The sequence below is a fragment of the Oncorhynchus gorbuscha genome, linkage group LG17, assembly GCF_021184085.1.
Source record: "Oncorhynchus gorbuscha isolate QuinsamMale2020 ecotype Even-year linkage group LG17, OgorEven_v1.0, whole genome shotgun sequence".
Taxonomy (NCBI): domain Eukaryota; kingdom Metazoa; phylum Chordata; class Actinopteri; order Salmoniformes; family Salmonidae; genus Oncorhynchus; species Oncorhynchus gorbuscha.
Window position 1 is genome coordinate 1443515 of NC_060189.1, and position 16634 is coordinate 1460148.

Consider the following 16634-nt stretch of genomic DNA (forward strand, 5'->3'; position numbering starts at 1 on the left):
ATTCCAAATTCACGGGCATTAATATGGAGTTGGTTCCCCCCTTTGCTGCTATAACAGCCTCCACTCTTCTGGGAAGGCTTTCCACTAGATGTTGGAACATTGCTGCTATAACAGCCTCTACTCTTCTTGGAAGGCTTTCCACTAGATGTTGGAACATTGCTGCTATAACAGCCTCCACTCTTCTGGGAAGGCTTTCCACTAGATGTTGGAACATTGCTGCTATAACAGCCTCCACTCTTCTGGGAAGGCTTTCCACTAGATGTTGGAACATTGCTGCTATAACAGCCTCCACTCTTCTGGGAAGGCTTTCCACTAGATGTTGGAACATTGCTGCGGGGACTTGCTTCCATTCAGCAACAAGAGCATTAGTGAGGTCGGGCTCTGATGTTGGGAGATTAGTCCTGGCTCGCAGTCGGCGTTCCAATTCATCCCAAAGGTGTTCGATGGTGTTGAGTCAGGGCTCTGTGCAGGCCAGTCAAGTTCTTCCACACCGATCTCAACAAAACATTTCTGTATGGACCTTGCTTTGTGCACGGGGGCACTGTGATGCTGAAACAGGAAAGGACCTTCCCCAAACTGTTGCCACTAAGTTGAAAGCACAGAATCATCTAGAATGTTGTTGTATGCTCTAGCGTAAAACATTTCCCTTCACTAGAACTAAGGGGCCCAAACCATGAAAAACAGCCCCAGACCATTATTCCTCATCCACCAAACTTTACAGTTGGTACTATGCATTGGGGCAGGTAGTGTTCTGGCATCCGCCAAACCCAGATTCATCCTTCGGACTGCCAGATGGTGAAGCGTGATTCATCACTCCAGAGAACACAATTCCACTTCTTCATGGAAACCCATTTCACGAAACTCTCAACGAACAGTTATTGTGCTGAAGTTGCTCCCAGAGGCAGTTTAGAACTCGATAATGAGGGTTGCAACCGAGGTCACACAGTTTTTACGCGCTACGTGCTTCAGACCTCGGTGGTTCCGTTCTGTGAGCTTGTGTGGCCTACCACTCTGCGGCTGAGCCGTTGTTGCTCCTAGATGTTCCCACTTCACAATAACACCACTTATAGTTGACCGGGGCAGCTCTAGCAGGGCTAGAAATTTGACATACTGACGTGTGACGATCCTATGACGGTGCCACGTTGAAAGTCACTGAGCTCTTCAGTAAGGCCATTCTACTGCCAATGTTTGTCCATGGAGATTGCATGGCTGTTTGTCAGCAACGGGTGTGACTGAATTATACTCCAGAGAAAGCGTTTCCACTGTTCCAGAGTCCAATGGGGTGAGCTTTACGCCGACGCTTGGCTCATTGTGCTGTTTGGCCATGGAAACCCAGTTCTTGTGTTGACGTTGCGTGGCAGTGTGCTCGATTTTATACGGCTGTCAGCAGAGAGTGTGTCTGAAATAGCTGAATCCATTCATTTGAAGTGTTGTGTTTCTGTATGTAGTGTATTTGATTCAGCACTTGCAAAAGAAAGAAAGAAAGAAAGAAAGAGAGAGAGAGAGAGAGAGAGAGAGAGAAATAGACAGAGAGAGAGAGAGAAACAGAGAGAAACAGAGAGAGAGAGAAACAGAGAGAAACACAGAGAGAAACAGAGAGAAACAGAGAGAGAGAGACAGAGAGAAACAGAGGAACAGAGAGAGAGAGACAGAGAGAAACAGAGAGAAACAGAGAGAGAGAGACAGAGAGAAACAGAGAGAAACAGAGAGAGAGAAACAGAGAGAAACAGAGAGAAACAGAGAGAGAGAGACAGAGAGAAACAGAGAGAGAGAAACAGAGAGAAACAGAGAGAAACAGAGAGAGAGAGACAGAGAGAAACAGAGAGAAACAGAGAGAGAGAAACAGAGAGAGAGAAACAGAGAGACACAGAGAGAAACAGAGAGAGAGAAACAGAGAGAGAAACAGAGAGAGAGAGAAACAGAGAAACAGAGAGAGCTCTATTGTGCCTTTATGTCCATCCACGCCCTGTCGCCATGGCGATGGTTAAACAGTTTAAAACCTTTATCATTCATGTTGCCACTGCTCCACCTACACAGTCAGACAGCCTGCCCTCGGGGTGAACCATGCATGAGAGGCAAGTAGCGGGAACCTCTGGGACGCCAGCCCAACCTCGTCGTTACCCGGCTCCTGTCTGGTGTCTCATCAGGAACATTAGGCCACACCCATTACTTTCCATTATTAGAGGTCATCACTCTGTTGACTTGAACTGTTTGTCCTACGTCCCTAATGACACTATTTTCCTCATGTAGTGCACTTCTTATGAACAGGGCCCTTAGGACTCTGGTCAACAGTAGGGCACTATACTGTAGAGGACTCTGGTCAACAGTAGGGCACTATACTGTAGAGGACTCTGGCCAACAGTAGGGCACTATACTGTAGAGGACTCTGGTCAACAGTAGGGCACTATACTGTAGAGGACTCTGGTGAACAGTAGGGCACTATACTGTAGAGGACTCTGGTCAACAGTAGGGCACTATACTGTATAGGACTCTGGTCAACAGTAGGGCACTATACTGTATAGGACTCTGGTCAACAGTAGGGCACTATACTGTATAGAGGACTCTGGTCAACAGTAGGGCACTATACTATAGAGGACTCTGGTCAACAGTAGGGCACTATACTGTATAGGACTGGTCAACAGTAGGGCACTATACTGTATAGGACTCTGGTCAACAGTAGGGCACTATACTGTAGAGGACTCTGGTCAACAGTAGGGCACTATACTGTATAGGACTGGTCAACAGTAGGGCACTATACTGTAGAGGACTCTGGTCAACAGTAGGGCACTATACTATATAGGACTCTGGTCAACAGTAGGGCACTATACTGTATAGGACTGGTCAACAGTAGGGCACTATACTATATAGGACTCTGGTCAACAGTAGGGCACTATACTGTATAGGACTCTGGTCAACAGTAGGGCACTATACTGTAGAGGACTCTGGTCAACAGTAGGGCACTATACTATATAGGACTCTGGTCAACAGTAGGGCACTATACTGTATAGGACTGGTCAACAGTAGGGCACTATACTATATAGGACTCTGGTCAACAGTAGGGCACTATACTGTATAGGACTCTGGTCAACAGTAGGGCACTATACTGTAGAGGACTGGTCAACAGTAGGGCACTATACTATATAGGACTCTGGTCAACAGTAGGGCACTATACTGTATAGGACTCTGGTCAACAGTAGGGCACTATACTGTAGAGGACTGGTCAACAGTAGGGCACTATACTGTAGAGGACACTGGTCAACAGTAGGGCACTATACTGTATAGGACTCTGGTCAACAGTAGGGCACTATACTGTATAGGACTGGTCAACAGTAGGGCACTATACTGTATAGGACTCTGGTCAACAGTAGGGCACTATACTGTAGAGGACTCTGGTCAACAGTAGGGCACTATACTGTAGAGGACTCTGGTCAACAGTAGGGCACTATATAGGACTCTGGTCAACAGTAGGGCACTATACTGTATAGGACTGGTCAACAGTAGGGCACTATACTGTAGAGGACTCTGGTCAACAGTAGGGCACTATACTGTAGAGGACTCTGGTCAACAGTAGGGCACTATACTGTAGAGGACTGGTCAACAGTAGGGCACTATACTGTATAGGACTGGTCAACAGTAGGGCACTATACTGTAGAGGACTCTGGTCAACAGTAGGGCTCTATACTGTATAGGACTGGTCAACAGTAGGGCACTATACTGTAGAGGACTCTGGTCAACAGTAGGGCACTATACTGTATAGGACTCTGGTCAACAGTAGGGCACTATACTGTAGAGGACTCTGGTCAACAGTAGGGCACTATACTGTAGAGGACTGGTCAACAGTAGGGCACTATACTGTAGAGGACTGGTCAACAGTAGGGCACTATACTGTATAGGACTGGTCAACAGTAGGGCACTATACTGTAGAGGACTCTGGTCAACAGTAGGGCACTATACTGTAGAGGACTGGTCAACAGTAGGGCACTATACTGTATAGGACTCTGGTCAACAGTAGGGCACTATACTGTAGAGGACTGGTCAACAGTAGGGCACTATACTGTATAGGCCTCTGGTCAACAGTAGGGCACTATACTGTAGAGGACTGGTCAACAGTAGGGCACTATACTGTAGAGGACTCTGGTCAACAGTAGGGCACTATACTGTATAGGACTGGTCAACAGTAGGGCACTATACTGTAGAGGACTGGTCAACAGTAGGGCACTATACTGTATAGGACTGGTCAACAGTAGGGCACTATATAGGAGTCTGGTCAACAGTAGGGCACTATACTGTAGAGGGCTCTGGTCAACAGTAGGGCACTATACTGTAGAGGACTCTGGTCAACAGTAGGGCACTATACTGTATACGACTCTGGTCAACAGTAGGGCACTATACTGTAGAGGACTCTGGTCAACAGTAGGGCACTATACTGTAGAGGACTCTGGTCAACAGTAGGGCACTATACTGTATAGGACTGGTCAACAGTAGGGCACTATACTGTAGAGGACTCTGGTCAACAGTAGGGCACTATACTGTATAGGACTGGTCAACAGTAGGGCACTATACTGTATAGGACTCTGGTCAACAGTAGGGCACTATACTGTAGAGGACTGGTCAACAGTAGGGCACTATACTGTATAGGACTGGTCAACAGTAGGGCACTATACTGTATAGGACTGGTCAACAGTAGGGCACTATACTGTATAGGACTGGTCAACAGTAGGGCACTATACTGTAGAGGACTCTGGTCAACAGTAGGGCACTATACTGTATAGGACTGGTCAACAGTAGGGCACTATACTGTATAGGACTGGTCAACAGTAGGGCACTATACTGTAGAGGACTCTGGTCAACAGTAGGGCACTATACTGTAGAGGACTCTGGTCAACATTAGGGCACTATACTGTATAGGACTCTGGTCAACAGTAGGGCACTATACTGTAGAGGACTGGTCAACAGTAGGGCACTATACTGTATAGGACTCTGGTCAACAGTAGGGCACTATACTGTAGAGGACTCTGGTCAACATTAGGGCACTATACTGTAGAGGACTGGTCAACCTTAGGGCACTATACTGTAGAGGACTCTGGTCAACAGTAGGGCACTATACTGTATAGGACTGGTCAACCTTAGGGCACTATACTGTAGAGGACTGGTCAACAGTAGGGCACTATACTGTATAGGACTGGTCAACAGTAGGGCACTATACTGTATAGGACTGGTCAACAGTAGGGCACTATACTGTAGAGGACTCTGGTCAACAGTAGGGCACTATACTGTAGAGGACTCTGGTCAACATTAGGGCACTATACTGTATAGGACTCTGGTCAACAGTAGGGCACTATACTGTATAGGACTGGTCAACAGTAGGGCACTATACTGTATAGGACTCTGGTCAACAGTAGGGCACTATACTGTAGAGGACTCTGGTCAACAGTAGGGCACTATACTGTAGAGGACTCTGGTCAACAGTAGGGCACTATACTGTAGAGGATTGGTCAACAGTAGGGCACTATACTGTATAGGACTCTGGTCAACAGTAGGGCACTATACTGTATAGAGGTCTCTGGTCAACAGTAGGGCACTATACTATAGAGGACTCTGGTCAACAGTAGGGCACTATACTGTATAGGACTGGTCAACAGTAGGGCACTATACTGTATAGGACTCTGGTCAACAGTAGGGCACTATACTGTAGAGGACTCTGGTCAACAGTAGGGCACTATACTGTATAGGACTGGTCAACAGTAGGGCACTATACTGTAGAGGACTCTGGTCAACAGTAGGGCACTATACTATATAGGACTCTGGTCAACAGTAGGGCACTATACTGTATAGGACTCTGGTCAACAGTAGGGCACTATACTGTAGAGGACTGGTCAACAGTAGGGCACTATACTATATAGGACTCTGGTCAACAGTAGGGCACTATACTGTATAGGACTCTGGTCAACAGTAGGGCACTATACTGTAGAGGACTGGTCAACAGTAGGGCACTATACTGTAGAGGACACTGGTCAACAGTAGGGCACTATACTGTATAGGACTCTGGTCAACAGTAGGGCACTATACTGTATAGGACTGGTCAACAGTAGGGCACTATACTGTATAGGACTCTGGTCAACAGTAGGGCACTATACTGTAGAGGACTCTGGTCAACAGTAGGGCACTATACTGTAGAGGACTCTGGTCAACAGTAGGGCACTATATAGGACTCTGGTCAACAGTAGGGCACTATACTGTATAGGACTGGTCAACAGTAGGGCACTATACTGTAGAGGACTCTGGTCAACAGTAGGGCACTATACTGTAGAGGACTCTGGTCAACAGTAGGGCACTATACTGTAGAGGACTGGTCAACAGTAGGGCACTATACTGTATAGGACTGGTCAACAGTAGGGCACTATACTGTAGAGGACTCTGGTCAACAGTAGGGCTCTATACTGTATAGGACTGGTCAACAGTAGGGCACTATACTGTAGAGGACTCTGGTCAACAGTAGGGCACTATACTGTATAGGACTCTGGTCAACAGTAGGGCACTATACTGTAGAGGACTGGTCAACAGTAGGGCACTATACTGTATAGGACTCTGGTCAACAGTAGGGCACTATACTGTAGAGGACTCTGGTCAACAGTAGGGCACTATACTGTATAGGACTGGTCAACAGTAGGGCACTATACTGTAGAGGACTGGTCAACAGTAGGGCACTATACTGTAGAGGACTGGTCAACAGTAGGGCACTATACTGTATAGGACTGGTCAACAGTAGGGCACTATACTGTAGAGGACTCTGGTCAACAGTAGGGCACTATACTGTAGAGGACTGGTCAACAGTAGGGCACTATACTGTATAGGACTCTGGTCAACAGTAGGGCACTATACTGTAGAGGACTGGTCAACAGTAGGGCACTATACTGTATAGGCCTCTGGTCAACAGTAGGGCACTATACTGTAGAGGACTGGTCAACAGTAGGGCACTATACTGTAGAGGACTCTGGTCAACAGTAGGGCACTATACTGTATAGGACTGGTCAACAGTAGGGCACTATACTGTAGAGGACTGGTCAACAGTAGGGCACTATACTGTAGAGGACTGGTCAACAGTAGGGCACTATACTGTATAGGACTGGTCAACAGTAGGGCACTATACTGTAGAGGACTCTGGTCAACAGTAGGGCACTATACTGTATAGGACTGGTCAACAGTAGGGCACTATACTGTAGAGGACTCTGGTCAACAGTAGGGCACTATACTGTAGAGGACTCTGGTCAACATTAGGGCACTATACTGTATAGGACTCTGGTCAACAGTAGGGCACTATACTGTATAGGACTGGTCAACAGTAGGGCACTATACTGTATAGGACTCTGGTCAACAGTAGGGCACTATACTGTAGAGGACTCTGGTCAACAGTAGGGCACTATACTGTAGAGGACTCTGGTCAACAGTAGGGCACTATACTGTAGAGGATTGGTCAACAGTAGGGCACTATACTGTATAGGACTCTGGTCAACAGTAGGGCACTATACTGTATAGAGGTCTCTGGTCAACAGTAGGGCACTATACTATAGAGGACTCTGGTCAACAGTAGGGCACTATACTGTATAGGACTGGTCAACAGTAGGGCACTATACTGTATAGGACTCTGGTCAACAGTAGGGCACTATACTGTAGAGGACTCTGGTCAACAGTAGGGCACTATACTGTATAGGACTGGTCAACAGTAGGGCACTATACTGTAGAGGACTCTGGTCAACAGTAGGGCACTATACTATATAGGACTCTGGTCAACAGTAGGGCACTATACTGTATAGGACTGGTCAACAGTAGGGCACTATACTATATAGGACTCTGGTCAACAGTAGGGCACTATACTGTATAGGACTCTGGTCAACAGTAGGGCACTATACTGTAGAGGACACTGGTCAACAGTAGGGCACTATACTGTATAGGACTCTGGTCAACAGTAGGGCACTATACTGTATAGGACTGGTCAACAGTAGGGCACTATACTGTATAGGACTCTGGTCAACAGTAGGGCACTATACTGTAGAGGACTCTGGTCAACAGTAGGGCACTATACTGTAGAGGACTCTGGTCAACAGTAGGGCACTATATAGGACTCTGGTCAACAGTAGGGCACTATACTGTATAGGACTGGTCAACAGTAGGGCACTATACTGTAGAGGACTCTGGTCAACAGTAGGGCACTATACTGTAGAGGACTCTGGTCAACAGTAGGGCACTATACTGTAGAGGACTGGTCAACAGTAGGGCACTATACTGTATAGGACTGGTCAACAGTAGGGCACTATACTGTAGAGGACTCTGGTCAACAGTAGGGCTCTATACTGTATAGGACTGGTCAACAGTAGGGCACTATACTGTAGAGGACTCTGGTCAACAGTAGGGCACTATACTGTATAGGACTCTGGTCAACAGTAGGGCACTATACTGTAGAGGACTGGTCAACAGTAGGGCACTATACTGTATAGGACTCTGGTCAACAGTAGGGCACTATACTGTAGAGGACTCTGGTCAACAGTAGGGCACTATACTGTATAGGACTGGTCAACAGTAGGGCACTATACTGTAGAGGACTGGTCAACAGTAGGGCACTATACTGTAGAGGACTGGTCAACAGTAGGGCACTATACTGTATAGGACTGGTCAACAGTAGGGCACTATACTGTAGAGGACTCTGGTCAACAGTAGGGCACTATACTGTAGAGGACTGGTCAACAGTAGGGCACTATACTGTATAGGACTCTGGTCAACAGTAGGGCACTATACTGTAGAGGACTGGTCAACAGTAGGGCACTATACTGTATAGGCCTCTGGTCAACAGTAGGGCACTATACTGTAGAGGACTGGTCAACAGTAGGGCACTATACTGTAGAGGACTCTGGTCAACAGTAGGGCACTATACTGTATAGGACTGGTCAACAGTAGGGCACTATACTGTAGAGGACTGGTCAACAGTAGGGCACTATACTGTAGAGGACTGGTCAACAGTAGGGCACTATACTGTATAGGACTGGTCAACAGTAGGGCACTATACTGTAGAGGACTCTGGTCAACAGTAGGGCACTATACTGTATAGGACTGGTCAACAGTAGGGCACTATACTGTAGAGGACTCTGGTCAACAGTAGGGCACTATACTGTATAGGACTGGTCAACAGTAGGGCACTATACTGTAAATGACTCTTGTCAACAGTAGGGCACTATACTGTAAAGGACTCTGGTCAACAGTAGGGCACTATACTGTATAGGACTCTGGTCAACAGTAGGGCACTATACTGTATAGGACTGGTCAACAGTAGGGCACTATACTGTATAGGACTCTGGTCAACAGTAGGGCACTATACTGTAGAGGACTCTGGTCAACAGTAGGGCACTATACTGTATAGGACTCTGGTCAACAGTAGGGCACTATACTGTATAGGACTCTGGTCAACAGTAGGGCACTATACTGTATAGGACTCTGGTCAACAGTAGGGCACTATACTGTAGAGGACTCTGGTCAACAGTAGGGCACTATACTGTATAGGACTGGTCAACAGTAGGGCACTATATAGGACTCTGGTCAACAGTAGGGCACTATACTGTAGAGGGCTCTGGTCAACAGTAGGGCACTATACTGTAGAGGACTCTGGTCAACAGTAGGGCACTATACTGTATAGGACTCTGGTCAACAGTAGGGCACTATACTGTAGAGGATTGGTCAACAGTAGGGCACTATACTGTATAGGACTCTGGTCAACAGTAGGGCACTATACTGTATAGGACTGGTCAACAGTAGGGCACTATACTGTAGAGGACTCTGGTCAACAGTAGGGCACTATACTGTATAGGACTGGTCAACAGTAGGGCACTATACTGTATAGGACTCTGGTCAACAGTAGGGCACTATACTGTAGAGGACTGGTCAACAGTAGGGCACTATACTGTATAGGACTGGTCAACAGTAGGGCACTATACTGTATAGGACTGGTCAACAGTAGGGCACTATACTGTAGAGGACTCTGGTCAACAGTAGGGCACTATACTGTATAGGACTGGTCAACAGTAGGGCACTATACTGTATAGGACTGGTCAACAGTAGGGCACTATACTGTAGAGGACTCTGGTCAACAGTAGGGCACTATACTGTAGAGGACTCTGGTCAACATTAGGGCACTATACTGTATAGGACTCTGGTCAACAGTAGGGCACTATACTGTAGAGGACTCTGGTCAACATTAGGGCACTATACTGTATAGGACTGGTCAACAGTAGGGCACTATACTGTATAGGACTCTGGTCAACAGTAGGGCACTATACTGTAGAGGACTCTGGTCAACATTAGGGCACTATACTGTAGAGGACTGGTCAACCTTCGGGCACTATACTGTAGAGGACTCTGGTCAACAGTAGGGCACTATACTGTATAGGACTGGTCAACCTTAGGGCACTATACTGTAGAGGACTGGTCAACAGTAGGGCACTATACTGTATAGGACTGGTCAACAGTAGGGCACTATACTGTAGAGGACTCTGGTCAACAGTAGGGCACTATACTGTATAGGACTGGTCAACAGTAGGGCACTATACTGTATAGGACTGGTCAACAGTAGGGCACTATACTGTAGAGGACTCTGGTCAACAGTAGGGCACTATACTGTAGAGGACTCTGGTCAACATTAGGGCACTATACTGTATAGGACTCTGGTCAACAGTAGGGCACTATACTGTAGAGGACTCTGGTCAACATTAGGGCACTATACTGTATAGGACTGGTCAACAGTAGGGCACTATACTGTATAGGACTCTGGTCAACAGTAGGGCACTATACTGTAGAGGACTCTGGTCAACATTAGGGCACTATACTGTAGAGGACTGGTCAACCTTAGGGCACTATACTGTAGAGGACTCTGGTCAACAGTAGGGCACTATACTGTATAGGACTGGTCAACCTTAGGGCACTATACTGTAGAGGACTGGTCAACAGTAGGGCACTATACTGTATAGGACTGGTCAACAGTAGGGCACTATACTGTAGAGGACTCTGGTCAACAGTAGGGCACTATACTGTATAGGACTGGTCAACCTTAGGGCACTATACTGTAGAGGACTCTGGTCAACAGTAGGGCACTATACTGTAGAGGACTGGTCAACAGTAGGGCACTATACTGTAGAGGACTCTGGTCAACAGTAGGGCACTATACTGTAGAGGACTCTGGTCAACAGTAGGGCACTATACTGTAGAGGACTGGTCAACAGTAGGGCACTATACTGTATAGGACTCTGGTCAACAGTAGGGCACTATACTGTAGAGGACTGGTCAACAGTAGGGCACTATACTGTATAGGACTGGTCAACAGTAGGGCACTATACTGTATAGGACTCTGGTCAACAGTAGGGCACTATACTGTATAGGACTGCTCAACAGTAGGGCACTATACTGTAGAGGACTCTGGTCAACAGTAGGGCACTATACTGTATAGGACTGGTCAACAGTAGGGCACTATACTGTAGAGGACTCTGGTCAACAGTAGGGCACTATACTGTATAGGACTGGTCAACAGTAGGGCACTATACTGTAGAGGACTCTGGTCAACAGTAGGGCACTATACTGTAGAGGACTCTGGTCAACAGTAGGGCACTATACTGTAGAGGACTCTGGTCAACAGTAGGGCACTATAAAGGGAATAGGGAGCTATTTTGGAGACTCCCATTCCCTTCACCTTTGCCATGTTGTTCAAACAGAACAGTGTGAAACGGAGGAGGAGGAAGAGGAGGGGGAGGAAGAGGCTAGTCTGAGCCTGGATGAATTGAATAACACCGTAGCTCCAGGCTTTAGATCCCGGAGAGAGAACACTCCCCAACCCACAACATGTTCCTGGTTCAGCCTCTTACTCATCAACTCATGAAAGGTGGAACATGTCTTGCTATTGAGCCTGAGGCATAACAAGCCTGCGATTACACACTGCCTGTATCTACAAAGTATCTGAGTAGGTGAGTGCTGATTTAGGATCAGTTTGGCCTTTCACATCATAATGAATAAGATGATGTAGACAGACTGCCTCGGTGGATGACACAGCAGGCCTGGAGGGGAAATATGCCTCAGCTTGGCTCCTTAGTACCAATCCTCTAAATACCAGTCCTTACCAACACCGCTATGCTCCAGGGTGATGTTCCTCCTAGGTACTGATCTACGATCAGCTTCCCCTGCACCTATCCTCACCTGTGGGGAAAATGCTAAACTGACCCAGGATCAGCGTGTAGGACAGGCGAATTCACCCTGTACATCTGTGTACTACACTACTTTGACCAGGGCCCATAAAGCTCTGGGTCGTGCACTATTGTGGCTGTCATTTGGGATGTAGACCAAAACAATTAGCTGCCTCATGGTTAGCTAACTGTAGCCTGGGTGCTGATATAGGAGGAGGAGGAAGAGGAGGAGGAAGAGGAGGAGGAGGCTAAGTCCCCAATCTTTACCTAGGATGAACTTCAACTTGGAGCTCTGAGCCCACTGAATATAGCCTGGTCCCAGATCTGTTTGTGCTGTCTTGCCAAGTCCTAGGCCATTGTCATGCTAAACATGTCGTGGCAAGACAGAACAGAACTGGTTTAATCAATGAATAACTTGGTTATTTTCTCTGTTTCTTGGTCGGTAGGACTGATGGAGGAAACAACTGTGTGGGGCCAGACAAGTCCTACCGCTCATGTAACATCCAGGTAAACAACTTTCTTGGTGTAGTGCCTAAGTACTTCCCTTAGAGGTGTTTTCAATCTGATTCACAGGTTCTTAATCCTTAAGGCTTTACTATGTGGGTCTTGATGTCAGGTAAGTTCCTGTGGTTCATCAGTTAAACCCTCTTCTCACCATGATTGATGATAGTCACCTCTGTTCCTCTCTGTCTGTACGTCATCCTCTCTGATAGATAGTCACCTCTCTTCCTCTCTGTCTCTACGTCATCCTCTCTGATAGATAGTCACCTCTGTTCCTCTCTGTCTCTACGTCATCCTCTCAGTCTGTACGTCATCCTCTCTGTCTGCACGTCATCCTCTCTGATAGATAGTCACCTCTAGAGTTCCTCTCTGTCTGCACGTCATACTCTCTGTCTCTACGTCATCCTCTCTGATAGATAGTCACCTCTAGAGTTCCTCTCTGTCTGTAAGTCATCCTCTCTGATAGATAGTCACCTCTCTTCCTCTCTGTCTCTACGTCATCCTCTCTGTCTGTACGTCATCCTCTCTGATAGATAGTCACCTCTAGAGTTCCTCTCTGTCTGTAAGTCATCCTCTCTGATAGATAGTCACCTCTCTTCCTCTCTGTCTCTACGTCATCCTCTCAGTCTGTACGTCATCCTCTCTGTCTGCACGTCATCCTCTCTGATAGATAGTCACCTCTCTTCCTCTCTGTCTCTACGTCATCCTCTCTGATAGATAGTCACCTCTCTTCCTCTCTGTCTCTACGTCATCCTCTCTGATAGATAGTCACCTCTGTTCCTCCTGTCTGTACGTCATTCTCTCTGATAGATAGTCACCTCTCTTCCTCTCTGTCTCTACGTCATCCTCTCTGATAGATAGTCACCTCTGTTCCTCCTGTCTGTACGTCATCCTCTCTGATAGATAGTCACCTCTAGAGTTCCTCTCTGTCTGTACGTCATCCTCTCTGATAGATAGTCACCTCTAGAGTTCCTCTCTGTCTGTACGTCATCCTCTCTGATAGATAGTCACCTCTAGAGTTCCTCTCTGTCTGTACGTCATCCTCTCTGATAGATAGTCACCTCTAGAGTTCCTCTCTGTCTGTACGTCATCCTCTCTGATAGATAGTCACCTCTGTTCCTCCTGTCTGTACGTCATCCTCTCTGATAGATAGTCACCTCTAGAGTTCCTCTCTGTCTGTACGTCATCCTCTCTGATAGATAGTCACCTCTGTTCCTCCTGTCTGTACGTCATCCTCTCTGATAGATAGTCACCTCTAGAGTTCCTCTCTGTCTGTACGTCATCCTCTCTGATAGATAGTCACCTCTAGAGTTCCTCCTGTCTGTACGTCATCCTCTTTGATAGATAGTCACCTCTGGATGTTCCTCTCTGTCTCTACGTCATCCTCTCTGTCTCTACGTCCTCCTCTCTGTCTCTACGTCATCCTCTCTGTCTCTACGTCCTCCTCTCTGTCTCTACGTCATCCTCTCTGTCTCTACGTCATCCTCCCTGATAGATATAATACATCTGATTTATGTCTGTATTTACATAGACTTACTGTTGGTGTAACTCTCTCACAGTTGTCAGATCAGTTGTTATAGAGCGAATAGTTTATTCTCCGTTAGTCATTACCTCCACATGAAATACTTTTCTCTGCAACAGCTCATGTTTTTGTTAAAGGGATCAAATATACCATCCGTTCTATGTGTTGAGTGCTATGTCTATGTGTTGAGTGCTATGTCTATGTCTATGTCTATGTCTATGTCTATGTCTATGTCTATGTCTATGTCTATGTCTATGTCTATGTCTATGTTTGCTATGTCTATGTCTATGTGTTGAGTGCTATGTCTATGTCTATGTCTATGTCTATGTCTATGTCTATGTCTATGTCTATGTCTATGTCTATGTTTGCTATGTCTATGTCTATGTGTTGAGTGCTATGTCTATGTCTATGTGTTGAGTGCTATGTCTATGTGTTGATTGCTATGTCTATGTCTATGTCTATGTCTATGTCTATGTCTATGTCTATGTCTATGTCTATGTCTATGTCTATGTTTGCTATGTCTATGTCTATGTGTTGAGTGCTATGTCTATGTCTATGTGTTGAGTGCTATGTCTATGTCTATGTCTATGTCTATGTCTATGTCTATGTCTATGTCTATGTCTATGTCTATGTCTATGTCTATGTCTATGTTTGCTATGTCTATGTCTATGTGTTGAGTGCTATGTCTATGTCTATGTCTATGTCTATGTCTATGTCTATGTCTATGTCTATGTTTGCTATGTCTATGTCTATGTGTTGAGTGCTATGTCTATGTCTATGTCTATGTCTATGTCTATGTCTATGTGTTGAGTGCTATGTCTATGTCTATGTGTTAAGTGCTATGTCTATGTGTTGAGTGCTATGTCTATGTCTATGTGTTGAGTGCTATGTCTATGTCTATGTGTTGAGTGCTATGTCTATGTGTTGAGTGCTATGTCTATGTCTATGTGTTGAGTGCTATGTCTATGTCTATGTTTGCTATGTCTATGTCTATGTGTTGAGTGCTATGTCTATGTGTTGAGTGCTATGTCTATGTGTTGAGTGCTATGTCTATGTGTTGTGTGCTATGTCTATGTGTTGAGTGCTATGTCTATGTGTTGTGTGCTATGTCTATGTGTTGAGTGCTATGTCTATGTGTTGAGTGCTATGTCTATGTGTTGAGTGCTATGTCTATGTGTTGAGTGCTATGTCTATGTGTTGAGTGCTATGTCTATGTGTTGAGTGCTATGTCTATGTGTTGAGTGCTATGTCTATGTCTATGTCTATGTGTGCTATGTCTATGTGTTGTGTGCTATGTCTATGTGTTGAGTGCTATGTCTATGTTTGCTATGTCTATGTGTGCTATGTCTATGTGTTGTGTGCTATGTCTATGTGTTGAGTGCTATGTCTATGTTTGCTATGTCTATGTGTGCTATGTCTATGTGTTGAGTGCTATGTCTATGTCTATGTGTGCTATGTCTATGTGTTGAGTGCTATGTCTATGTGTGCTATGTCTATGTGTTGAGTGCTATGTCTATGTGTTGAGTGCTATGTCTATGTCTATGTGTTGAGTGCTATGTCTATGTGTTGAGTGCTATGTCTATGTGTGCTATGTCTATGTGTGCTATGTCTATGTGTTGAGTGCTATGTCTATGTCTATGTGTGCTATGTCTATGTGTTGAGTGCTATGTCTATGTGTTGAGTGCTATGTCTATGTCTATGTGTTGAGTGCTATGTCTATGTCTATGTGTTGAGTGCTATGTCTATGTCTATGTGTTGAGTGCTATGTCTATGTCTATGTGTTGAGTGCTATGTCTATGTCTATGTGTTGAGTGCTATGTCTATGTCTATGTGTTGAGTGCTATGTCTATGTGTTGTGTGCTATGTCTATGTGTGCTATGTCTATGTGTTGTGTGCTATGTCTATGTGTGCTATGTCTATGTGTTGTGTGCTATGTCTATGTGTGCTATGTCTATGTGTGCTATGTCTATGTGTTGAGTGCTGTGTCTATGTGTTGTGTGCTATGTCTATGTGTGCTATGTCTATGTGTTGTGTGCTATGTCTATGTGTGCTATGTCTATGTGTGCTATGTCTATGTGTTGAGTGCTATGTCTATGTGTGCTATGTCTATGTGTGCTATGTCTATGTGTGCTATGTCTATGTGTGCTATGTCTATGTGTTGAGTGCTATGTCTATGTGTTGAGTGCTATGTCTATGTGTGCTATGTCTATGTGTTGAGTGCTGTGTCTATGTGTTGAGTGCTATGTCTATGTGTGCTATGTCTATGTGTTGTGTGCTATGTCTATGTGTGCTATGTCTATGTGTGCTATGTCTATGTGTTGAGTGCTATGTCTATGTGTGCTATGTCTATGTGTGCTATGTCTATGTGTTGAGTGCTATGTCTATGTGTGCTATGT

General features: G+C 45.7%; 1 protein-coding gene across 2 annotated transcripts in view; it reads left to right on the plus strand.

The window, feature by feature from the left end:
• The window catches only part of LOC124002203 (papilin-like), a 131200-nt gene that overhangs the window by 27579 nt on the left and 86987 nt on the right, over positions 1-16634 (plus strand). For both annotated transcript variants that reach the window (XM_046309547.1, XM_046309548.1), the window contains exon 4: positions 12662-12722. In XM_046309547.1, coding sequence (XP_046165503.1) covers positions 12662-12722 — 61 coding nt within the window. The remainder of the gene's footprint in view (positions 1-12661; positions 12723-16634) is intronic.